This window comes from Artemia franciscana, chromosome 4 (assembly GCF_032884065.1).
Source record: "Artemia franciscana chromosome 4, ASM3288406v1, whole genome shotgun sequence".
Classification (NCBI taxonomy): domain Eukaryota; kingdom Metazoa; phylum Arthropoda; class Branchiopoda; order Anostraca; family Artemiidae; genus Artemia; species Artemia franciscana.
In genome coordinates this window covers 40,000,993-40,028,397 of record NC_088866.1, presented here as the reverse complement: position 1 = coordinate 40,028,397, position 27,405 = coordinate 40,000,993, and the positions used below count along the sequence as shown (strand labels likewise).

The 27,405-nt window shown below is 34.7% G+C and overlaps 1 protein-coding gene across 3 annotated transcripts; it reads left to right on the top strand.

Annotated features, from left to right (window-relative positions):
* Positions 1-411: 411 nt before the first annotated feature.
* LOC136026424 (N-alpha-acetyltransferase 10-like) lies at positions 412-27,405 on the top strand. 3 transcript variants are annotated; one of them, XM_065703002.1, is made up of 6 exons: positions 412-539; positions 14,863-14,909; positions 17,272-17,411; positions 20,859-20,942; positions 25,107-25,247; positions 27,233-27,405. In XM_065703002.1, exons 2-6 carry the CDS (start codon positions 14,889-14,891, stop codon positions 27,375-27,377), a joined length of 531 nt encoding a protein of 176 aa, XP_065559074.1. In that variant the 5' UTR covers positions 412-539; positions 14,863-14,888; the 3' UTR covers positions 27,378-27,405. The 3 variants fall into 3 exon arrangements, with proteins under 3 accessions (XP_065559074.1, XP_065559076.1, XP_065559075.1); XM_065703004.1 differs by lacking the exon at positions 412-539 and adding an exon at positions 637-658; XM_065703003.1 differs by lacking the exon at positions 412-539 and adding an exon at positions 660-682.

Below are 27,405 nucleotides of genomic sequence, written 5' to 3'. Positions count from 1 at the left end.
AAAGTATATAATACAGATGTTATGTGCCCTATTCTACAATACTAAAAAAAGGATCAGGTATTTTGGTGCCTCTAACTAACGTATGCTAGAAGCCCGGGAAACTGAGGATAGACGAGCACAAGCACCAAGAATTATTGGTACCATGAAATTATTTCAGTCGGACGTCTGGATTAGAATTAAATACATTTCGTCTGTGGATTGTGCTTACAAAGGTAACAGGGCAAACGTTTCGTATCTAGTTTTATATTGAATTCTAAATTTTCAGGAATTGTAAAATTCTATTTTAGGCGTGTACTTGAGCACAATTTAGTCAATATGAAAGCAGGACAAACATAGATTTCATTCCATCGAACCAATCTGACGGCGAACGAGAACACAATTTCTTTTTCAAGTAGGCCTTTTTTGCGTGTTCAAAAGGCTTGTTCAAAAGGCCTTTTGAACTCCTTTCATAAATTCATTATATGAAAACGCCGCTTGAACAAGAAACAAACATTTTCAGCAGGGAAGAAAAAGAAAAAGTCTTTATTTTCTCATTATTGGTAATTTTTTAGCCTGGTTATTGGATGTCACTAACCTGCCACTAAAAACCATTGGCGTGTGGAGTTGGATAGATCTGTGTTACAGCCTGATGACATTCTTTTAACTTCAAAAATAAGAGATGAGTCTGAAAAAAAAATCCAAGGTGTAGGCTAAGGTTCTAGATATAGGCTAATTTGGCTGTTTACTGTCCAGTAAAATATTATGTCAACTTTTTTTACAATGATTAAGCTCTAGAGAACTATTTTTTGCTCTTTTGAAAAGGTGCTTGGAAAAGAAAATTTTCAGTAGTGAATCTAGGGCCAAAATATATACTCAAGGAAGCTTCCTGGGCTGCCACAAACCAGGATCATCTAAACTATATGCTTAATGTCAAAGAATATAAGCTTATTATGCATGTTTTGGAAAGTTACATTTTAACAAAGATTTGGCATAGGCATTGTTTAAGTACTTAGGGTGTTAATCTACCATAAGATTCCTTATCACAAACATGATGATTGTTTAGTCCATACCTCCTCCCTGATGGTCCCAGATATAGCCCTAGGTTATCAGATCAGGCTGTCATGTTTCCTTTCATTAGTAGGCTAGTCAATTTTCTAATTATTTCAAATAAATTTTATCCAGTCTACACTTTATTATAATTGATAGTAAAATTCTAGTTAAGTGACTTCTTGCTATCTCAGAAAGGAGTTGGGTAAGGAAAATGAAACTTTCAGGAATGGATCTTCAGGCTACAGTATGTCCTAGGAAGGTATTTTGGAGTACCTACCTCCACTCCTTCTCCCTCTTGATAGCCCTGACCTTTGATGACCTTTAAAAATATGTGTGTTATAAAAGTGAAACCTTGCAAAATAGATCTTCTGCTTGAATGAACTACAACAAAATTGTTTTCAGCTTCAGAACTTTGCTCAATCCCAATTTATAAGGTTTAAAGATATACAAATACATATCCTAAATTTTGAAAAAAAACACATCAATATGGCTCAGAATGCTACTCAAATATCAGGAATTGCATTTTCAGAACTAAAGGCAGAGAAAAAGCAAGTGGTAACTGAAAATTAAGGTAAAATGTTTTTTTTTTTCAAAATTTCAACAGGTATAGATAGACCTCTCATATAGACAAATTTCATGGCCCTCTAGAGGGAGAAGGAGTAAAGATGGGTACTTTAAAATGCCTTCCTGAGATATACTTTAGCCTGTAGACCCATCCCTAAAAGTTTCATTTTCCTAACCTTACCCCTTTTCAAGATGGCAAGAAGTCACTTAACTAGAATTTCACTTAATTGACACAAATGAAACTAAATGTTATTGCATAAAGTCTTCTATAGAACATTTGAACAAAAATATATGATGTATCACAAGACTTGATTAGGAAAGAAACATATTTATTTGGGCTATATCTGGGACCATTAGGGGGGACTGGATAGGGTGTATTTTCAGAAAAGCAACCATGATATTTGAAAATAGCATAAAATACAGAATATAATGATACTACTTTTTATTTGTCAGCATATTTTCTTCAGGAATGGTCAACCACTATAGATTACCTGAAAATCTAAATGACAATTAATTAAGTTTAAAAGCATATATTAACAAACAGGGGTAAAATTTCTACACAGGATTCCTTTTGCTAGCTTAAAAAGATAAGATAGAATAATGAGACTTAAGTAGCCTAATAAAATCAGAGCCTAAAAAGGCTAGTTAATGTTGCTTTTAGGGTAGAAATAAGATAAAAGAGAAATGTATGATTTACTACACTAAGGGGCACAGCTACATTATTTTTATTGGGGGGGGGGAGAGGGTTGCTATTGAGGTATGAGCATATTCAAGCAGTAATGAAGAAAATGAACCATTTAACCTATACACTACTTGGTGAATTTAAAAATATTGCACAATACATTATAAACAATAAACACACATTAAACAATCATAAATATTAAGTGTTGGTGCTTGGCTTTTACTGAAATCATCTGTAATGAGCTGCTGCAGATGATGGTTTGCATATATAATAGTAGTATGTAAACAAGCTTTTGGGTGGGCAAAGGTGAATGCCATATACACTCAGCTATTTTTAGCCTGATTCACCACTAATGCTTCATTACATATTCATTACAGCACAGGATATTCAGTCACATAATTGAACCAAGCTCAATTCTAATAGCTCTGGGTATCATGCTATTCATTTACTTGTAATTTTGAATGTATTTTGAATATAAAATATAACTTGTTGTTCTAAACTTTTAATCAACTTGATTTATCCAAAAACTATTTATGATTTATTATTAAATTGATTTGTTTGTGGGTTTTCCAACTTATATTAATAAGTAGCATTGAATTCAGCAGGCCACATAAGGCCAAACAAAGAGCATAAGCAGCACAATAGCACTCTCCACCATATTTCAAATTTGAAAGCATCCAAAATTAGAGTTATAATAATATACTTATCTGTTGGGCATTGTTTGACATAAGGGTATCAATAAAATCTGAACATCATTATGGCAGAAACCTTAAATTAGTTAAAAATTGCCAGGGATGCTAATTGGAAGGGAAAATTAACTCTTGAAAATTTTCCCCTTTGTATTTTTGTTTAAAAAAATTAAATTCTATAAAAATTACACTGAAGTTTTTCTTGTGTAAATCAGAGTATAGGGTGTACATATCTGGAAGGGGGTTACATTGAATATTATTTTCAAGTGTATGACATAACATTAGTCATAGCATAACAGAAGTCATATGTCTATGACTTCACAAGCAAAGTTTGATTTCTTAGTGTTGCATGATAAAAATGATAACAATAGAAAAAGAAAATGGATTGGTACTGCTTATACATGTACAAAAAATATCTATTTTGAGAAAAATATGCATATTTTGTGTAAATTCACTTTATTCTATTCTCAGCTGACATTTTGTACAACATGCAAATGTAGAGATAAATGTCCCATGAGTAGAGATGTCCAAATTTCCCAATATGGGAAATGTAACTAATTTCAGTTGAATTCTTTGCACATTTATGTTATTTTTTTTTGGAGTTGGCTAATAGAAATGTTTTGAAAAGCAAAAATAGCAAGAAGTTAGCATGGTATTATACATAGAGGAATTTTTAGATTTATAGGTTGGTTTTGTGAATCCAAAATGTAGGGAATAGTAGGTTATAAGCACTTTTCTGGCAATTTCAGTAGCAAATCAGAGTTTAATTAAATGCTGGACAGAAAAATTAAAGCAGTTAAATGATTCTTGGAGCAAATTCCATGACCAAACTGCAACCAATTTGACCTATTTAGTTATTGTACAAATATCATTATAAAAGCACTTAGTCTCATTTTCTTTTTCAATGCTTTCTTTTTAATTTAGGAAATTACATTTACTGTTTATCTACCTTCTTATTCTTCAATGATTCTATTTCTGTTCTATTTGCAGATTTTAGGGTGTATCCATTTCCACTTTTGAAAGTTTTAAAACAAGAGAATCTAGTCCTGATCTGATTAAATAAAAAAAACAAGTTTTTTGAAATGAAAGTAAGGAGTAATATTAAAACTTAAAATGAACAGAAATTACTCCATATATGAAAGGGGCTTTTCCTCCTCGACACCCTGCTCTTTATGCTAAAATTTTTTAATGTTTTAAAAAGTAGAGTTGCAAGAAAGAATCAAACTTTAGCACAAGGAGCAGGGTGTCGAGGAGGAAAAGCCCCTTTTATATACGGAGTAATTTCTGTTCGTTTTAAGTTATAATGTCGCTCCTTACTTTCATTTCAAAAAGCTTGTTCTTTTTATTTAATTTCTGAAAGTTTTTGAATTAATGCATGTCTGATTTTGGCTCTCCCTACATAAATTATTAAAATGAAATTTGCATATTAATTCTTTTTTTTGGCTAAATGGCTTTCTCTTAGTTTTGATCAGACAATTTTGAGGAATAAGGGGTGGGGAAGGAGGCCTAGTTGCCCTCCAATTTTTCGCTTACTTAAAAAGCCAACTAAAACTTTTAATTTTTAATGAACATTTTTATTAGTAAAAAATATATGTAACTTAAGAATTAACTTACATAACAAACTTTTATATTCTTATATTTTGGATTATATATATGAGGGGGCTGGTCCCCTTGTTAATACCTCGCTCTTCACACTAAATCTTGTTTTGTCCCAATTCTTTAAGAATGACCCCTGAATCAGAAAGGCTATAGAATAAATAGTTGAAATTACTAAAAATAATTTAGCATAAAGAGCGAAGTATTTATCTCCTCCTAAATACCTTGCTCTTTATGCTAAAGTATTTTTAGAACCCCTCATATGTGTAATAATCTCTGTTCGTTTTAAGTTTTAATGCTTCTCCTTACTTTCAATTGAAAAAACTTTTTCATGTTTATATTTCCATTGTTTTTTTTTTATAGTAATGCTAGAAAATTCTGCGCCCTTTTCATTGAATTTCTCTTCCCCCATGAAATATTGCTCCAAGGAAAGATCCTCCCATATAGCCCCCTCCCCTGAACCCCACACCAAAACCAAAAAAGCCCCCTGAAAACGTCAGTACACTTCCCAGTAACCATTACTGTATGTAAACATTGGTCAAAGTTTGTAACTTGCAGCCCCTCCCCCAGGGACTGGGGGGGGGGGTAAATCATCCCCTAAGACATAGTTATTATGGTTTTCAACTATGCGGAACAAAATGGCTATCTCAAAATTTTGATCCATTGACTTTGGGAAAAAATGAGCATGGGAGGGGGCCTAGGTGCCCTCCAATTTTTTTTGTCACTTAAAAGGGCACTAGAACTTTTCATTTCTGTTAGAATGAGCCCTCTTGCAACACTCTAGGACCACTTGGTCGATATGATGACCCCTGGGAAAAAAAAAACACAAAAACAAACAAACAAATAAACATGCACCCATGATTTGTATTCTGGCAAAAAAAAATACAAAATCCCACATTTTTGTAGATTGGACCTTGAAATTTTTTCTATATGGTTCTCTGATGCGCTGAATGCGATGGTGTGATTTTCGTTAATATCCTATGACTTTTAGGGGGTGTTTCCCCCTATTTTCCAAAATAAGGCAAATTTTCTCAGGCTCATAACTTTTGATGACAAAGACTAAATTTGATGAAACTTATATATTTAAAATCAGCATAAAAATCCAATTCTTTTGATATATCTTTTAGCATCGAAATTCTGTTTTTTTAGAATTTCATTTACTATTGAGCGGGCTCTCCTTACTACAGTTTGTTACCACGAACTGTTTGATAGAATTTAAGAAGTAAAAACACCTTAAATATAAGGGAAAAGATTAACCTTAGTAAATGTGGCAAAATACAAAGCAGAGAACATTTTTCCATTAACTAGGCTCACATTTTTCTTGATGACAAGATTTCAAAGGCAGTATATTTAGAAAAATACAGACACATTAGAATATGTGAAATATATTATGAAATGTAATGGACCCCTATTTCTTTTTTCTGTATGTCAAAAACAAGCATGGATTAGTGAGAAAAGCATTATCTGCTGAAAGTAAGAGCAAATTTGACACTTAAAACAAACAACAGTTTTAAAGCTGCTTAAAAAATCACAGTTGTTTGCAAATTATTCAGGGAATACCCCCCCCCCCTCAACAACACCACTGCTGCTAGGTTATTACTAACAATTTACTACAGCACCGAGGTAATTGAAGCCAACATGCTGTAGAATTTGGAATAATCCTTCTACTCACACCCAAGCACCTATAATATAAAGCACACAATAAGCAAATCAAAGCAAAGCACATAATAAACAAAGCAAAGCATGACCAGCTCACAAGTAGGTAAGCATAGCACACACAGGGCAGGCAGGTTATTGCTGTCCATACTCTTCTTACAGCCAAGCCTTTCAAAGCTTCACTCTTTATCCCATTCAATGAAGTTTTAATGTCCTTTAAATCTTTCCTTGTAACCTTATCCTGCCCTGCTCAGGGATGGCCTGCATTTAATATAGCCCCAGATAGATAGCCAAAATTAACAGTTTTTGGCAATTGTTCATCACTCATACATAAAATGTTTCTTAGCCATCTCCTTAAATTATCCAAGATACACATGCTAGCAATGTAGAGGAATCCATTGTATACCAGTTAATGATGATGGGGGTGCAGGACATCTGCTGCATCTCATTGAGTGAGCCATATTTTGTTGCAGAGTTCTTATTGAGATCTGATTTGAAGCTATTGATTGTTGTAGGTCCCACTGTTGTCTCACTTAGGCCATTTCATAGACTTATGATTTGATTTTATATCTTTGTCATCAGACTGGAGCAACTTATAGGTCATTATCATATTGCCTCTGTGTCAACAGTATTTCAGAGTTGTCAGCTTCAGGCTCTGCAGTCAACATCCATACTCTTTATTCTTGAGGACCCTTATGCATTTATATGAGAGTCATCTGGTCTATTTTTTTAATTGGCATGGTGGTGCACATCCCATAGTCCAATCTAGGTCTCACCAGGCTTTCATAGAGTATTGTCACTATTGCTGGGGATCTAGTAATTGTATGCTTGATAATACCAAGAGTGGTTAGTCCCTGCTATAGCAGCTTGGCAGTTGAATTTAAGGTCTTCATCCACAACAACCCCTAAATCTCTATCTGAGGTACTCTTAGAAATTAGTTGTCTCTTGCTGGAATTTGATAACATTGAATATTGCCATCATGGGTTATTTCTTCCAAAATGTAAAACCTTGTACTTTTCAACAATTAACTTAAGTCTCTATATGGCTTATTGGCAAAAGCAATCTATGTCTGACATTATTGGGGTGACACCCTGCTCTGTGTCAACAAGACCAATAAGCTTCAAGTCATAAGCATATAGGCTAAGTTTATTGGAGTATTGTTAATATGGATATTGAAAAGCATAGGTCCCAAAACAGTTTCTTGAGGCACCCCACTTATGACCTCTACTATTTCAGAATAGAAAGCTGTACCACCCTCACCAAAAACTTTGACCCACAGGTTTCTTCCCTTCGAGAAGTACATCATCCAGTCCACCACACCCTCTTCAATACCAATTGCCTTCAGTTTTAGCATATCAAATTTAAATCCATTATGCTAAATAGACCCTAAAGTGACACCTAATTCCCTAAGCTATTGTAACATTCCAGTTAGGTAGCTCCAAAGAAGGAAACATCCTAATAAAATTAAAGTAGTACCACTATATTCCTTATTTTATGCCCTTTTCAACATGGTAGTCCTTACCCTGGCAATAAACCATGTCCCCTGATGGTCACATATAGACAAAATGTAATATATTTCTTCATTGTTTATTATCTTGTGAAGTATCATGTAGTCCTTGTTTAAATAGGTTTGCTAAAATCTTGACTTGGGAAACTCTGTTAGTGATTTCAACAAAATTATTTGGAATTGGTTTTCTTTTTGTTTGTACTTAAGGACTTTAAATTAGATTTGTGAGGTAAAAAATTTTTATATGTAGAAAGAGCATTAAAAAAGGGGTCTAACAGGTTGGCACGTTTCAGTTATAAATGAAAAGTGAAAATTTGGTTGAGACATTCCTTCTCCTTTATAAGATCACACTGATCTCCTCTTGGAATTTTATCTACTGCATATTTTACCTTAAATTGCAGCTTTAAGCAGTCTAAGGATTTTTCCTTGTAGAAACTCCAGAGTTGATAATACATGACATGTAGTTGAATATATATATTTGACTAGTGGTTTGATGCTGCTGATTCGAGTGCTTCCCAGTTATGCTTCCATTCTTTTGTTGACCATTTGTTGTCGAGACGGTTCTTAAAGCTGTTTGTGGTTTGGGCAGCAGTGGTATCTGGCAGTAATTTGTTCCAAAGGTTGGCAACACGGTTGGTCAGAAAATGGGTGCATTGCCACTTTGAGGAGAAATGCCTGGAAAACTAAAAGTTATGTCCCTTTGTATGAGAGTCCTGAGACGTCAGAGGAAGGAGATCAGCAAGTGCCTTTGAATTAATAAGCTTATGAACCAGAACGGCATCACCCTGTCTTCTTCTGTAAACCAGAGTTGAGAGTTTCAGCTTGCATAGCCTTGTAGGGTAAGGGAGTTCCGGAGTCCACTCACCATCATAGTGGCTCTTCTCTGGACATCTTCAAGAATTTTAACATCTTTTTTGAAAAAGGGGGATTCAAGGACCATACCTGTCTCCAGCCTTGGCCAAACAAGTCTTTTGTAGGAAAGGCTCAGAATTTTAGGAGAATGGGAGGAAATTGTTCTTTTTATGAGCCCTAGTGATGAGCTAGCTGATGTTGCTGCCTTCTTTGCATGAGTGCTAAAAAAAAATCCTGGTCAACAATTACTCCTAGGTCACATTCTTCCAACACTTGAGAAAGGGACTGACTATAAAGAGAGTAAGCTGTATTGATATTCTTGTGTTCAAAGTGTAAAACATGGCATTTTGACACATTGAAAGCGAGTAGCCAAGGTTATGCCCACATGCTAAAGAGATCAAGGTCTTGCCAAAGTTGGGAAGTATCCTCAAAAGTGCTAGCTGGACCAATTACCTTGGAATCATTAGCATATAGCATCATTTTGCTTTTAAGTGCTAGAGGAGCATTGTTTATGAAAATATTGAACATGGTGGGGCCAAGAACACTACCCTGTGGATTCCCACTGATAACAAGCTGAGAGGAGGAGAGGATAGGATTGCCATCTGCATAAAACAGTCTTACATGCTGAACATGATTCTTCAAGAAATCCAGAATCCATTTAAGAATTTTTTTCCTCCAAACCAATAGATTGTGGCTTAAGCTCAAGTCTCTTATGACAGGCTTTGTCAAATGCTTTTGAAACATCATGAAGGATCATGTCAACCAGGATCTAGTCTTAATAAGCATAATTGTGCTAAGTCAATTGCTTCCTACATAACCAAGCTAACGCCCCTAGAATTTCTATACTCACTCTTATTACCTTTCTTGTAAAGGGGTTTAATTAATTTTTCCTGAAAGCACCAGTTAGCCTTCTTCCTTTTATTTTCAAAAATCATATTATCTTAAATCACATGTCCAACAAGATAAGGTGGTATCTAACCTCCTTTAGAAAATCTTGCTGGTGGTGTTTCAAGGCTATGACCTGATATCCTAGTTTTCCATTTTACCAAGGTTGTGACCATTTAGCATTGACCCAGTCTTGATGAACTCCTTCTTGGAAGGTTTTTAGGGGGGTTGGGACTGGACAGTAGCTTTAGACAGGTGGCTCCAGAGCAGGGGGGAACTGACTAAGAAAAAGTGTTGGCACTGTTGATGGTGTAATGGGGGAGCTGAAGCTTCCCAGTTTGTCCTCTCAGGCACTGTTGTCTGGTGTAATGGGGGAGCTGAAGCTCTCTGACTTGTCCTCGCATTGTAGTTGACAGGGAAAAGACATGGCTTAATAGGTCACTCCCCACCAACTTACAAGTTGTTATTGCATCTCCTCTGTTCCTACAGTGTTCTAAAGTAGGGAGTTTGAGTGAGACAAGATATTCCTTATAGATTTAGTCTTGCAGTGTTGGGATAAGCTTCACTGCTCTCCTTTGAACACTCTCCAGCGCCTTGGAATTCATATTATTGCTGGGAGAGACTAGGGCTGTGCCAAATTCTAGGTGAAGGTGGACAGTTTGCTTTATGAGGCCAAGGCTGGGTTTGCTCTTGCAACTTTTGCTTATATGTGACATCAACGCTTATACTCATAGTCAGCAATAACCCCCAGGTCCTTCTCCTCACAAACCACCTCAAGCTTGGCATCTCCTAAACAATATGGATGTTTTGGATTATTATATTCAAGATGTAGGACTTTGTATTTTGAGACATTGAACTGATTGTTTGGATTGTTGGTTCGAATCTTCTTACATATTCAACTGGTTTACATTGTCTTGGACCAGTCCTAGGAGCTTGCAATCATCTGTTAATAACATCAAAAGATTCTTTGAATTATTTGTACAGTTGTTGATGTACTTGCTGAATAATATAGGACCCAGTATGGTCCCCTGAGGTACTCTGCACTTGATTTGTTGGAATTCAGAAAAAAAATATTGCTATTGCAGTCATACACCAACACTCCAGGGACGTCGTTTCGGGGGCAAGGGGTGTAGTTGCCCCGCCCAATAATTGGAAGAAAAAATCCTCTTGCCCCCCCCCCCCCAGTAAAAATGCTAGAGCTACTCGCCTGACACCCTTTGATTCCTGCCAAGTATGAAGGATTCCATCCAAGCTACTGAATCTTATTGCACTTTGTATCCAACAGTTGACCAACATCTAAAAAGTCTAGTCATGAAATCATGTGACTTAATTAGGTTAGTATCAATTGAACATCCTTTTTGATAACCATGTTGACTTTTGTTCAGCATTTGGTTTTTTTCAAGGTGAGAGACCTGTGCTTTGCCTATCATGGCCTTACATACTTATTATACAATGACATAAGATTGATAGGCCAATAAGTGCTAGCATGGTCTCTTCTCCCTTTCTTGTGTATTGGTTTAATGTTAGTCAGCTTCTAATCATTTAGACATATTTTGGAATTGATTGACATATCAAACATTATTGTGGACAGTTTGGCAATGTATTTAGCTATTCTTTTAAAGGTCTTGGGCTTAGGCTGTCTGTTCTGGCAGCACTGTTAGCATATAGCTTTTTAAGTCTATTTTAGACATAATCCTTGGAAACAACTGGTATGACCATTGGTTCTGGGATTAAAGGCTCTTGACAGAGGGTGTAGTGTGTTGGTTGTGTGTAGAGTAGAAAAATTGGTACTAAAGATGGAGCTCAACAGGTTTGCTTTCTCTTTGTATCTGATGTTTTTTTTTATCATTTTTTCTTATTGGGTCTTACTCATTTTTTCTTACTGGGTCATTTAGGAGATATGGAAGTATTCCCTCCCCACACTAGCAGTGTTGGATTCATATAGAAAATCCCTTGACATTCATTGTACAAGTGTCTATTTTGAATTGATGGTATGAAAATAGTCAGCAATAACTGTATAACTGCATAACTTTCACACAAATGTTCTAGAACATAATCCTCAAATATTCTTTAGGGGCTGGATTTATAGTATTCTTTTCTTAAATTTTAATGCAACTTTTTCAACCTCACTCCACATTTTTTTTAAGATAGTGCTGAATTTTTTTCATATTGAACCATGATTTCTTATAGTCTCAACTAAAAAATAATTAAAGAATTAGTGAAGTAAGTAATAACTAAAAATGTAATTATTACAAAAAATATTAATATCCCAGATTTCAAAGGTGCATGGGCCTGAAGATTCTAAGAATAGGAAGCTCAGTAAGAGAGAAGACTTCAAGTTAACAAAAAGGCTACCCAAGAGCATATGGAGTAGGAGTCTATTTCAAATGCAAAATTGATGGGAGGGAGAGTCCTATCCACTCACTCTGTACTATACACTTGCTCAACCAGTGCTGACTATTGTGATACAAGTTTAAGTCAACAGATATAAATTCACAACAAATGTTTTACTATGCCTTCCTTCCAAAATATTTTAGGATTGATATACATGTTTTCACCCATATCTTTATCAAAGTTTTAAACCAAATGATTAAAGCTGCCAGTCAATAGTTTTGTAAGATAATTTGCAAGTTTAAGAAAAACTTCAGAACATTAGCTTTAATCAGTGTTGCGAAAGTAATTAATTGCAATTACTTAAATGCGTATTACTTTTCAAAGTATTAAGTATTTATTTACAAATTATATCAAGTAATTTAAATATGTATTTAAATATTTTTTTTCTGTATTTAAATACAAATTAACTTTTACCAATTTTCTATATACTTTTGTCTATTAAACGCAGTTTTCGAGAGTGTTCACCGTTTTTCTGGACTGCATTTTGTATTGTTAGTTTTTTAAGATCTTGATTTAGACAAAGACCCATAGGAAGACTACTAAAGGCCAGTTATATTTTTACATTAGGTACACATAAAAAGAACACGTAGGGCACCTTTCCCAGACTGCAAAATTGAAGAAACGTGGCCTTTTGTGACTCTAAAGAAAACGCTTTCAAAAACCTTACGCAAGACTAAGCTCCTTATGCAAGAATCATGCATTGAGACACCCTGTCTACTTCTATAGACCAGTGGTTTCTAGAGATGATGAAAAATCTGAAGAAGGAATTTGCTGACTTGGATTATGTTTGCACTACAGCAGATATATGGACTTCAAATCATATAAGCTACATTGGTGTTACTGCAGGTTGGCTAAACAATTTCCTTACAATGAGAATCAGCTGCAAGCGCTTGTCAAAGATTCAAAGGCACACATAAATATTCTTCTTGTGCTGATCATGTTAACAAGATTCCCAAAACTTGTGATCTCCTGTTCACAAAGATCGTGAAAATTGTGACAGACAATGGCCTTAATTTTGAGAAAGTTTATAGGGAGTTTGTTTACACAGTCAATCCCACTGACACTGTGCTCGACAGAAATGATAATAATGGAGATTCTGAATGTGAAATTGACACCTCATTAATCGTTTCAGTTGGAAATTTGCTTAACTTGCAAACAGAAAAGTGAGATGAAACAAAAGAATCTGGAAGTAAATAGTTTTTACCCCCTCACTTGCGTTGTGCCAGCCACGCCCTGAATATTTTTGCTAGTAAAGATAGTGGATGAGTCATGTCAAATGTGCCATATAAAAAACTGTACCATGCTTCAATGAGGAACTGTCAAGCACTGTAGAATGCGATAAGGCAGAGCTGAAAAGTCTGATAAAGTCCAAGATTTAACGTCAAAGCAGCCGATTATTGCCAATGTAACTTGTTGGAGTTCTTGACCTATTACTGTGAAAAGGGTTGTCGAAGTGCAGGACAAGATACGGCAGGTTTGCACCGAACTAAACCTATTGAAATTGATAGAGATTGAGTTTGAGTTTCTTGACGACTATGAAAAGGTAACAGGACCTGTCACCAGAGCACTTAACATACTACAAGGGGACGAGAACTGTTTTCTGGAAATGCTGTTGCCCATGTTGATTGCACAAAGAGAGAAAATGATTGACACGAAGCAAAACTGCTCTATCAAACACACAAAAGCTCTCTTGGAAGAGATGTTGAATGCTTTAGAGGCCAGGTTTGATCACACCTTTTTAATGTAGCTAAATGAACCTTATTTTCAAGGAGCTCGCAATAGTAGGTGGAAGCCACCCAGGTTTCAAGGGAAGATGGGTACTGGGAGATACATGCGACCAAATAGTAATTTGCATTTTAAATACGTATTTTGTAATTAAATGCAAATTATTTCCCTTGCAATGCATTTTTAATTACTAATTAATTACTTTATTGTATGAGTAATTTGTAATTAATTACATTTTAAATTATTTCCCACAACACTGGCTTTAATGAACCTTTTCAGAAGATTATTACGTTTTTTTTAAAAAGCTGGTGTAAAAAAAACTATCAATTTTGTTAGTCTAGAAATCCTAAAAATTAATATGCCTTTGCATCCCCTTTCTCTAAGGCCTTGGTATACCCCTAAATTATCAGTAAAGTTGGAGAAATAAAAGAAAATATGGTAGTATGCAGGACACATCCTATTGCATACCCTTTTTGTGCACTAAAATGCAACCCAGTGTATCAAAACACAATTTCTGTAATAATTTCTTAACTGATGAGTTTTTTTTGCCTGTAGATGGTAACTCATAATGGGAATTTCATTTGACAGCGTAAACATGCTAAAGTTTAATAAAAATATCCCAGTAAAAATTTTGTATATAAAATTTTATAAATAAGCATAGTATAACATAGTATAAAAATAGAAATTGTAACATACCAAAATGAAAGATCTATGTATATTAAGTTGTTTATTGGTATCTTTTTTTTTGCGAGCCTGGTAATATGAAACCCATTGGTCCCATTATGTATTGGATTCCAGTATCTAAAATTCTATTTTAATATTTAAGCTATTATTGGTCTACTATATTTTTGACCTTTTTTCTTTGTATTCTAGAAAGTTGTTAAGATCAAAATAACAAAGGCGTGGAATATGACAGCATCTAAGCCGACCGAATGCATTGGCGATGAAAATTGCAGCTTAGAATTAGCAGCAGATGAAGTTCAAACGTTAAATTCGCAATTAGATGCTTTAAACTCAGCTCTTGATAATATAGAATCAAAAAATGACAATCTTGCTTCACAACTCAAAGAAATACTTGAAGCCAATCGTCAAATGAGACTTCAGGTTAACAGAGAAAAGTTAAACCCTTCTCAAGAAGATGCAAATAGTTCAAAATAAGTGAAATAGGTCATTAACATCATTCCATTGTTTGTATTTTTTAAGTTGTATTTATGTTTAAGGTTTGATTTTCTGTTGTCCAAATAAATGTTATATGTTTGTAAGTGAAATATTTTATTTATAGGTTAGGAGAACCAATTTGTAGCCAGGATGAATATCAGGAACGCGAAGGTAAGTTGTCGTCTTTAGCGCTATTGCTTACGAAACGTAATGGACAAGGCGATAGTTGGGCTGTAGATTGACCCTTTGATAACCCCTTCTACCTTCCTTATAGGATATTATTAACTAATTCATTCATATTTCATGGCCACTTCATATCGAAGGAATTATTGTAGAAGCTGGGGGGGACTCATTCGATCGGAAATCGAAAGTTCTATTGCCCCTTTTGAGTTAAAAGTGGTTGGAGGGCAACCAGTACCCCTTCCTTGCCCCTTTTTATTATCTGACTCTTTTTCTCGTTATCCCACAGAGCCATTTTGTTCCAAAAAGTCATAACTTCCAATAAAATGTGCCTGCAAGGAAGAGATTGCCCCCAAAGTCTCCGGGACATGCGCTGTAAATGCTGTAAATTTATGAATTGCTTTTGGGTAGGCTTTAGCAGGGACAAGGGAGTGGTATATTTGACCATGGGTGTTCAGTGGGTCAAAATTTAATGGGGTTATTCTCTGTTTCAAAGCGGCCCCTCACTTTTTGTGTGAGGGGACGGAGCCTGGAAATGAGCCAAAGAACTTGTTCTCCCTGATCAGTATGAAACCTGTATCCATAAGTCCTTGGGCCAAGAAAAACTTAACTGTAAAAAAAAAAATGGAACAGCCTCCCTATAAAAAAGTCAGCTTGGCTTGAAATATATTCTTAAATCCTTTGGCTAAGGAAACCCATGCAAAAGGAAGAACATTGGTTCCCCTCAAAACGAAGACTGACAGAGGGCGAAAATGTATGCATCCTGGCCAGTTTGTATGGAATTGATAGTTGTAGAAAAATCAGAGGGAACTCAATTCGATTGGAAATTAGCTGTTTTTCACTGATAGATCTTATTAGAAAAGGTGTAAAAAACATTTTCCACAAGACAAGTTTTTCAAAGAAAAGTAAATAGCTCCATTAAGCCAAGAAAGAGCAAAAGAAAGTCAAATAATCTTCCAAACGTAAAACTACCACAAATCACTACTGATAATAAATGAAACTCAAAACGAACAGAAATTAAAATAAATAGCTGAGTTAAACTCGAAACAAGCAAAAATTAACATGAGTAGGGCTGATAACCCTCATGCCTTCTCAAGACCAGAACACAATTTGCGTTTTACTGAAAAAACAACAAACAAATGACCGTGAATTGTCAGTTTAATTGACATATACAAACATTTCTTCCTCAAGGTTTTGATATTTTTTTATTTATGAAATTTAAGAAAGGTGAAAACGTTTCAAATGTATTTTGTTTTCAGTAAAGCTCAAATTTTGTTCTGGTCATGGCAAGGCACGGGAGTTATCAGCCCTACTCATGTTAATTTTTGCTCGTTTTGAGTTTGACAGGGCTGTTAATTTTAATTTATGTTCGTTTTAATATTGTATATCTTTTCAATGTTTTTCTATAAAAATCCATAATACTTTGGATTCGATCTGTTCCGATTTGTATATTGGAGAAACTTTTTCAACAATTTTTCAACAAGAGTGTCTCCAGGACGGGGACGGGTTTCCTTCAGCTCTACGGAAGGCCAAAGACTACACATATTTTCAATTCCTGTGAAACATAATACTCCTCCCCAACCATCCGGTATTCTATAATAAAAACAGAATATTGAAACTTTGTCTAGAACTTGATTTACATTCCAACTTTTAATTCTTAAGCAGAAAAATGGAAACAAACTTGATAATGATGTCACGGCTGTTTTATTGATCGTTTCAATTTTCTCGTTTTTATCGTGTGTTGAATTTTGTCTTTACTCTACTCTTTGTTTTGTTGAGAACGGCTATTAGAAACATAGCCGAAATATTTGATTAGTTTTTCTTGTACAGTTAACTGTCTTTAAAATCTTCTTGCTACTTTATTCTCTGTATGATGGAAAAAGAGTTTAATCTTCATCGTCATTTCTTTCTCAGGCTCGTAGCTTCTAGTGGCTTGGATGTACATATTGTTACCAAATTCCTTTTTGTAGAATTCTGGCTACTATCAACACAAGTCGCTCATTACCTACACTTTGTTACCACCAAATGTTTGATTGAAGAGTAGAAAAATAATCCGTTCTGCTCGTTTATGTCAACAAGTCTCTACTTAGTTCTTGTTAAATGTAGGGGTGTGAACTCGCGAGAATTTAGGGAGAGGGTAAGGATCTTCCAACTTTTTTAAGATGGAAATACAAAAAAGCATTGTTATTTAGGGGGTGGGATGGGGCAATTTTGGTTTTACTCAATGAAAATACCCCGAAAAAGTTATTTTTCAAAATCTAAAGGGGAAGGATAATGAGATCTAGGTGAGCGAACTGCAGCCCTTTAGTTGGCATCGCTGCTTAAACGTCACTAAAATCTTTCTCCTTTTTAGCCAGAAGATCTTATGAATATGCAGCATTGTAACCTTCTCTGCTTGCCTGAGAACTATCAGATGAAGTATTATTTTTACCATGATCTCTCTTGGCCTCAAGTTAGCTATGTAGCAGAAGATGAACGAGGACACATCGTTGGGTATTAAATATTTCTTTTATACTCCTTTTTCATTTCACTTAAAAATCGCCACCATTTTCAAAGGATTTTATCTAGTATTCTTTGTCACCTTACCCCTTTGGTTAGTAACCTTTAGAGCTATTCTGGGAAATACAGATTCTCCTAATCTTTTACTTCTAGATGAAAGTAAACTTGTGCCCCAAAGTCAAGACTTGGGAAAAGGAGCTGTAAACTTATATAGCCTTTCATCCTCGTTGGCCGTTTCTTTAGATGTTTTTCACTTTTTAAAAGCTTGGCGTTAGTGTCTGATAAGTAGCTAATACGTTTATAAATAAGACAGAGTGCTTATCACGTGACTTCATGCACCGATGCACTATCTCATAAAAGGTCAGGAAGTTTTAAGACAATCATTATGAAAAGCTTGCGGCGTTTCCCGCTAGAATTTGAAAGATTCAGTCATCTTAAAATGGTGAAGTACCGTTGTTCTGTAAGGTGTAAGGATTCTGGTGAAAAACCTAACCAGTCAATTTACTTTATTGTAAAGGTATTTTTTCTGTGTGTATTTAAGTTTCGTATCTGAATTGCGTTAAGGAGTTATTTCTCTCCCTTTTTTTCTTTTAACTTTTTTTTTAGGGGCAAGGTGGATTATTCATTATTTTGTATGCTTGGTTTAAATAATTGTAGATAAATATAAATTGCATCTCTTGCTTGAAATCAGAAATTGACTAATGTGATTGAAGATAAGGTGGTTTTAAAGGGAAAAAAATAAGATGAGGGCCCGAGTATGTGGAGATGAGCATTTTTCGTGAATTTCCTTCTCATTTTGAAAAGAAAATTCATTGTCGCACATAATCCTACTTTTGGACAGATAGAAAACCCTACTCTTAGCAAAATCGAAGTGGCAACACTATATTTATCAATAACTAAGAAAAAATTGCGCCAATTGCACAACTTTCTCCAGACATCGTGAGGATCTTTCATAGCATTATGAACAAAACTTTATTCTTTTTATGCACCTTGTGAGAAACCATGAGGATTCCAATCCTTAAAAATGAGAATTGGTGTAAGTCCTTTAAATGCTAAATAATGGTGCTAGCTCTAAAGGCGGATAAGGCAAAAATATTAGACAAGTTATTAGAAAGCGAAACTAATTATTCCAAGACAGCTAAAACGAGAACTGAATGAAAAGAATCAAAGAAAAAAACTCAACCCTTCCCTTTCTCCAAAAGAGAAAATCCTACAAATGCTCATGATAATTAAGCTACAGCATATTAAGTAAGCAAGGTCATTGAAGGATCTAGTGAGGGTCATGCCCCCTCCCTGTGGCTCCACAAATTCCCTGGACAAACAAAGGTTTGATTAGAAACTGACAACAAACTAGGTAACTAGAATGATTAAATAATTTTAAATAATACGTTTCTGAAGCATTCTAAGTTTTATACCACACTTGCACGTAACCTGAAACTGGAAAAATAATGAAAAGAATCGTGGGGGTTAACTTGCTAAATCATAAAGAAATGCTTTCTGATGAGAAGTTTTACATAATTTGCAAGTTCGTGGCAGAATATTTACAACAAAAATAACAACAAGCATTACTTTATATTCTTCTTATTATAAATACAATTTTGTTGATGTCCAATTTTCTGAAAACTCAGTAAGAATTTCAGTTAGAACATTTCTTAACAGATGTTTGGTAGTTTATTGGAAAGGGCTATTCCACTTGTTATTTGAAGAAAAACAAAGGTCCAACATCAAATTTCGAAGGACATTTGTATGGCCCAAAAAAGAGCATAAAAGAAGAAAAAAATCAAGAGAACTTTTCTTTGCCAACAAGAAAAGAGTTTTATGCTCCATGACGCAATATTACTATCTAAAACCACAGATTATTGTGAAACCTAATAGATAATCTGTGCTAGAACTATCAGGTTGCCCCTTTGTGGTATAACATTTTGTGGCAAATTTCAAATAGTCCCTACACTTCGTGGATCTCTCCTACTATATATGAAATTCTGGCTATTTCTCTGTTGCAGTGTTGATTAAAAGTTATCACTATAAATTTCTGTATTTTCTAAAACTTAATCTAAATCCCCCTTTTAGAAATCATGGTTAGGCCACTCAGTTAAGTCATCCCTGTGAGATGGGACAATAGCAAACCATTTCGTTGGCTCACCACATTTCTTTCTACTTTCGCAATTTCGAATTCGCACCGTTATTCAGTGACTGAAAAATAAACTCTGGACTGCATATGGGAGATTAAATGGGAGGAGCTTTTTACACGCGCCGGGACTGTGGTTTATCTACAGTGGTTTAAATAAATGATTTCATAATATAATTTGGGCTGTGGAAGTTTCTGAAGGTTTCTTTTGCCTAGCTGAAGGAATATCCAAGATATTCACTGTTTCTTTAACAAAAGCTTTTGTCTATTCAGTTCCTGGGTTCTATAGCGTATGTGATGTAATATAATATACTGAATAATGCATATCGATAGTAGTAATAATATGGTCACTGTTATCACTAGTATTGTCATTATTAACAAAACAGTACTAAACATGCCTGCATAATAGCTGCAAATGTAAAGCTAGTAGAATGCGAGGGATGGTAATAAAAATAAACAACTGCAAAAATAAGACAACCAAATTCAACAACAAAATAAAAATAAAGAAAAAAAGTTGTGAAATGGGCTGCTGCCGAATAAACGGTACCAAACGTTAATTTGGGAAAACAATCGCTCCTGTCTAAGTTGCTACATCCATGAAAGCTATGGTTGGAAATTTTCAAATGCTGTCATACCAAAACAAGAAATGCACAGCTGTTCCGTAATTCTTCTTATAAATAGGACAAAAAATGACCGGAGGAAGGGAGAGGTTTGAAACATGGTTCTTTGCTAAAGATTTTCTATACTTTTTCCTGGTATTACTAAGTTGTAAAATTCTTATTTATCTATGTCTTCAGCGGGCTGGCTTTTTTTTTTTTTACATTGGAAAATGTTAATATCACATTTTTTTCGAAAAATGATAAGCTGTACAGTATACGCGGTTGTTTGAGGTAGTCTTTCAGCCTATTCACCCTCCGGCTTAGTTTAAATTCGCCTCCGGATGTGCCTCTGATGAATACAACTCGCTAAAGGATTCTTTGGAATAGGATAGTCCATTTTAGGAAAAGAGTCAAATAGCCCATTAGTTTTTGTACTAAAAATTCGATAAACTTGTAAACTCCACTAGCTGTAATTTGAACTTCTTTTTAAGTGGACTAATTTTTCTCAGGGACAAGGGTTTCAGAAGGTGGCCTATCACACTGGTTCACGTGAGTTCAATAAGAATATAAGAGGATATCTGGTTGTTGGATCTTTTTTAACTGATCCATCATGGACCATTTTTCATATATACTGTATGAAACTTGTACTACAGAGTGGCAAGGTTAATCCATTTGAAAGGACACTAGTATCTTTTCAATTTTTTTAAAATTTAGGTATGTATTAGCAAAGATGGAAGAAGATAGCGACGATGATCCACATGGTCATATCACATCTCTAGCTGTTAAGCGATCCCATAGGTGAGTAATTATGTTCTGATGGATATGTCGGCTATTATTAATTTTTCTTCTTTACAAGCTGCTTTTTAGATCCATAAATAATAAGGGGTTTCTGGGAGATATAGTTTTGTAAATAGTGGTTGTTTTGTAGAAAAGAAGAAAAAGGTCAATTTCATTCTTCAAGATCGGTGAAAACGATTTGAGCTTTAAATCTCCAGAAATTGTTTATCATGGATATAACTATGCTACCTTTGGGTATAAACGTACTGTCGCGTATGCTGATGAAGCAATAGAGAACGTGTGTTTTTAATGGCATTAGTCTTAGATGGAGCGGGTTGAAGCGGTAGCTCAGCATAATCAGGATCAAGTAAGAGTTCTTTACAAAAGGAAAATAAGGCTATAAGACTTCTTATGTAGCAAGAGAGTAACAGTTAACCGTTTTTCTTAAGTTCTGTTCTGGGGTTAATTATAAATTTTAAGATATTACTTCCAAATAGTGCTAATTTTGTGTTAGCAATTAGTACAAAAAAAAATGCTCGACTCATTATACCTTTTGTTATCTCATGTTCTCGAGTTTTAGTGTTTGAAAATCTGTTTTTGTTTGATATACTTAGGGGAGGTGAGCGTTCAGATTTTAAGGGATGAATCAAATTAATGTTAGTTCTATGATATTCAAGAAATGTTCACGTATATACATATCAAGAAAGCAACATAGGGAATTAGAAAATAGTTCAATACCATATTTTCAGATACAGCAAATTTGTTCGGCAAAATCTTAGCACAGCAAAACAAATTTCAGCAAGCAGCATATTAATAAATTTTCAAAACAGATTGAGAAAATCACTACCTTAAACCCTGCTCTTTATAGTAAAAAAAAGAGTCATAAATCATAAATACCAAAACAATGGTCCTTCAGTGACCGGCAGAAAGCGAGTGCATCAATTTGTTGGATAATATCCTAAGGAATGGACTCCAACATTTGAAGGACGAGCATAGGGAATTGAAAATGCAGACATCGTAAATATCCTAACCATGTTCTAATTGATTAACAATTCTCTGTCTTGTGTTCATGCCTAGTAGTTTCAAACAGTCCAGTTAAATAGTTAAACACAAAAAGAGCTTTTAAGTAAAATGAATGACTCGAAACTTGCATTTTCTTTTTCAACTCTCATTCTGACACCCAATCTTGACACTAAACAGATAAATTGCGAATTATAAAGTAATCCGAATAAACGAACCATTGACCTGAGGGTTTGTAAGATTTTTTTTGTCATATTACAGCTTTATTAGAGCTTTTTGAGCATTGGTCAAATAAATTTAATATGTATTTTTCCATAGGTTCATCTGCATAAACATAGAAGGTCCTTAGGATCCGAAAAAAAAAATTTGAAAATATTTATGCCATCCAAACTCCAACATCGTATTACTCTTTTAGTCCAATTCTGTGAGGAACTTCTTCCTTTGAAGCTAGTCATTTGCATTATTTTGGGTTCCCTCCGTTTTCTAGAACTATGCGAATCTACTTATGTTAAAAGATTTTAGAGACATTTTTAAACTTATTAAATTTTATATATTGGAACTTTTTAGACGCATATTGGAGATTGTATGGTTTCCAGCCTTCTCTTTCTTAGGGTTTAGGGTACCATTGGCTTGGGTGGCTCTTTAATTACAGTTTGACACCAAAAACAGTTTGAAAAAGTCCCTAAAGCAGGTGTTAATACGCATTAAGCTATCAACTGGTTATATGCGTTCAGGTAACGTGCATTTGAAAAACCGCTGAGTAAGAATAAGATATAACTGATAAGTTTGTTTTAAGTTTTTAAGGGAAGGGTCGAAAGAAAGAATCACATCGTCCATTTGTATGTCACTGGAAAAGCTCAGTAAACTACTATTGAACAAAGACAGACGTTGATTGCCTTAAAAATATTAAGTTTCTTCCCTAAAACAACAACAGGGCTATCTAGCGTCACTTCTCTTTAGTTCCAAATGTAACAGGTATTAATTTAAGATTCTCTCGTCAATATTTATTTGTGTACGAAAATTTGCATGATTTTAGGTAAAGGGATATGTTGATGAAACCTGTACGATGTTATTCAACATGTCTGGGAGTTCTATGACTACTATTTTATAAAAATTGAATATTCTTCATTGTCTTTTTGAGAAATAAGTTCTTATTTGCTATTTTTTTTCATTTTTTTTCTCAGTGGTAGCTATATCAAACCAACGATCGGAAATTATTGTGAAAGACTCGCTCAAATAGAAATCCAAAGCTAAAGTGCCCTTTTTAAGTACAACAAGAGATCAAGCCACGAAAAGTACCGATTTCTTCTATTTCGTCAGGCGAAATAACAATTTTGGCTCGAGCAAGGTGAAATTGTTATCGATAACAAATTCTGAGATAACCATATTTATTTGAAGAGTCAAAAGGATATTTATATTGCTTCTCAGTCTGAAAGGCCATACTGGTACCTTGTTGTACCTTATATATGTATAAGCAGCTCATAAAAAAAAACTTATTATAAACAGTTGATTCTTTAAAATTGTGACTACAGAGTGATGCATAGTTGCGCTCATGTCACTAGATTGGGGATAAGGTTTTTTTTTTGGGGGGGGGTACCTAATGCCTCAGAAAGTGCATTTGGAAACCTTTCTGAAGAAGACATTTCAACTAAGCTCGTGATGAGGGGACGACGCCTAGCATCCATATTGTAGAAATTATTATTTCTAGTTCTGAAGACCAGTGTTTCCAACGCTGTGCAATTGTACCTTATGTGGTACAATTTAGAGGTCCTGATACATTACACAAACATTTGGAAATTTTGGATGCAATTCAACTTTTCCAGTCCATTTTAGTTTTATTCGCTCCTTTCTGGGTCGAAAACATGGTCAAGTTTATCCAAAGTTTTCCAATAAATCATTTTGTATTTTTTTATTATTTTAGAGATTTTTGGGTGTATTATTCATAATCTCCTAGTTGGTTCTCTGCTTTGTTTTTGCTTTGCCTTTCAGTCTTTGTCATTCAGTCTTTGCTTTGACGGTATTCTCTGATATAAGAGTGAATAAAAATCAAGTCAAAGATTTTCTTAAGTGCTCTGAAACTCGTCTGATCAAATTTGTACGCAGTGATTTGCATAAGCAGTACTGCTTAATTAATTAGCCGCCTTGCTGCAGAACAGATTAAAATAAGAGGGATGAATGACAAGAGGGTAGAGTAATGAACTCACCTGAATATAAAAGCATTGAGATAAGAAGTCGAAGTTGAGCGTAAAGAGCGTGGGTTTGAATCTCTCTTATTTAGAAAAACATTAGTTTTATTTGTAAAACAAATATGTACACCTAAATTAGTTCTTGTTCTGGAAGCATTGTTATGCTAAAGTTAAATTTTAGTGTGAAGAATGGGCGGGGAGGCGTAGGCCTTCTCAAATTTAGGATAACCTTGAATATGGTACTGTATTCGAGGCATTTATGCTGAAACTTAGCTTTTCCGCCCAATACTTTAAAAGAACAAATGCAATACAAATACAAGAGTGATGTAATGAAAAATTCTCCTCCCTCTAAAATTGAACGACAGGTTGATTTTTTTAAGAATGCAGAGCATTGAAATTTCAGTGCAGGCGTTTTGAAATATAGTCGGTAATTGATAACACCAGATGCCTATAGTTGCATTCCAAAATGCTTTTAGCATAGCAATAGTAAAACTTTAGTGAAAAGAGTCGAGATGCACGTCCCTCCTCACTCATGAAAGGCATAATTTTTCTTCCTTTTAAGTTTTAATGCAGCTCTTACTTCCATTTAAATACAAGTATTTAGTTAAATATAAAGTAAAGATACTAACACGAAAAAGGATACTGAAAATACCTATAGAGAGCCAAACCGGCCTTGCTTGATTAATATTATTCAGTATCTGTTACTGCATATTCAAACCGACGATAATAAAACAAGGTTAAGCGGAAATTTAATTTTGCAATAAGTTGGAAAGAATCAAAGCAAATCATAGTATAAGGTTTCTTCCAAATTTTTCAGAATCTGGCTACATAACATGAACATTAATGCCTTTATATATTTTTCTTGTGTATTTTAAGTTTTGATGCTTATTTGATGCTCTTGTTAACGATCGTTTTGACAATATTTAATTCTTTTATGCTTTTACATTTGGTTTTTCTTACGACCTTGGCAATATTTTAGGCGCCTGGGATTAGCACAGAAGCTTATGGACCAGGCTTCAAAAGCGATGATAGAAGTCTTTAACGCCAGATACGTTTCGCTGCATGTGCGCAAGAGTAACCGGGCTGCCCTTAATCTGTATATGCATACATTGTGTTTTTCGTAAGTACAAAACTTCAATAATCTTGTCTGTTTTCATTAGTTCTGTAGGGTGATTAGAGTAAATTTGCGAATCTATCCCCCTCCCTCCATCTTGAAACACTTCAATCCTAGGGGCGGGGTAAATAAATAATATGCTACGTGCAACAGAATCAATTCTGTCCTTCGTACATCAACAAACTACACCGTCGATGGAAAAAAGTCATTTTATCGGTATCCTGGTAATAGAACTAAACTGAATACAGCCAGTCATGTCTAAAGTTCAAAAATTTTGAACTTAAATATAATATTCTTACACGTTGATTAGACGTTTTTGCAAACATACTACATCGTCTGTAATATTGGTGGAAACAAATCATTTTATCCCAGCCTGGTAATAGAAATAAACTGAATACAGCCTGTTGTGTCCTTAGTTCAAAAAATTTTGAACTTAAATTGAATATTCTTACACGTCAAATACCTATGGTATAATTTGCTTAGCTTTGCAATTTGTACTTTCCGCAGAAAACAGGTTTTTGCGTTGTCGGTCAAATTTTTGTTGAATAAATGTTTACAATTTTTTACAAATACTGAGAAGGAAATTAATTTTCATAAAGGAAAAATCAGTTTTTCTCATAAAGCTTTTCTTTGGTGACATGAATCTGAGTTCTGATTTCTTTATTTAACAATAAGTTTCATAAACAAAAAATTACTTCAAGACAATCTCCCCCAAAAGGCTCCATGGCAGGGAAAGAACAGGGGAGAAAAAAATACCAACACAAAAAATATAAACAAAATCTAAAAAAAGACTGAGTCGCCCACCTTAATAAGCCCCAAAAATGACAAGTTAGGCAGGGAGTAGTACATGATTTCACCAACTCAGTTAAATATCCATCTCAATCCAGAGACATTAACTCCAAGGGAAACCGGAATAAAAAATAACAAACAAACAAAATTATCTACTAGCTAGAGAATTTCTAACGTAATTTTTGAACATACCAAACGAGTGGCAGCTTCGCACGAACTCCGGGAGTGTCTTCCAGATCCTGTTGCAAGCTGTCAGAGGGTTGAAGTCAGTCCTCACTGAAGGAGTGTAAAGAACCAGTAAATTATTGGAAGTGCGGAGATGATAAGTCGATTGATCAGAAACAGAAGATATATTATTACAGAGGACAGCAGGAAGATGGCCGTGCAACTGTAAAAAATGAAAGAATAACAAGAAAGAAAATAGAGAGATTTCAAATCAAGCAAGGGTTTAAGTGAACATCGGTTAGCTTCCTGAATAAGAGTCCTTGCTTTATCATAAAGTCTTGAAAGTGGCTTCGGAGACGAGGGAAAAGTTGACATCCAAATAACAGAACAATATGCAAGATAGATTCTAAGAATCGACCCTGGGAATATGTATTTAAGCTTTCTAAGGATTCCGCGACTCCTGGAGACTTTTGTTTTAATCAGGTCAATATGATGCTTGAAGGAAAGATTTTCTTCAAGAAAGATGCCTAGGAATCGAACGTAATAATCCTTAGGTCTAGTTAAAAACCCTAATCAATTTAGAGAAACAACTATAAAAGTTGTGTAACTGTGATGTTGGTGGGAAAAGTGGGCTAACTAGAGTTAATTCGGATGATGGGGATGCAATAGAATATGGTCAAGTTGTTCCCGTAATTTAATTTTTCACGCATGGGTTTGCAAAGCAGTGTTTTGTTTTGTTTGGGTTTTAGGTTTTTTCAGTGCACAAAAAAAACATCCATGTGAATGAAAACTTAACCACACTAAATGCAAGAACTTGCGATTAGAGAACGTTTCAAATCAGATGCAAAACACAAAAAAGGACATTCTTGTGTGAAAAAAGCAGGTGTAATTTAAGGCCTATATGTTCATAATCTTTTATTCTAACCATAAAGGTAGTAAGAATAATTATTTGATTTTTTTTTTCTTTATAATAAAAAGAGTCTCTGTTAGTTTGTTCTTTGATTGAATACCCACCTTTAACTCACCTTATATTTCAGGGTATCAGAAATTGAGCCCAAGTACTATGCAGATGGCGAAGATGCTTATGCCATGAAAAAGGATTTAACAAGCTTTGCAAAAGCTCACGACATTGCACCAACAGATTCTAAAGTGTTTTGGGGCGCCGCTCCAGTGTCTTCATAGAACAATAAACAAATTTGTTTTTTCTTCA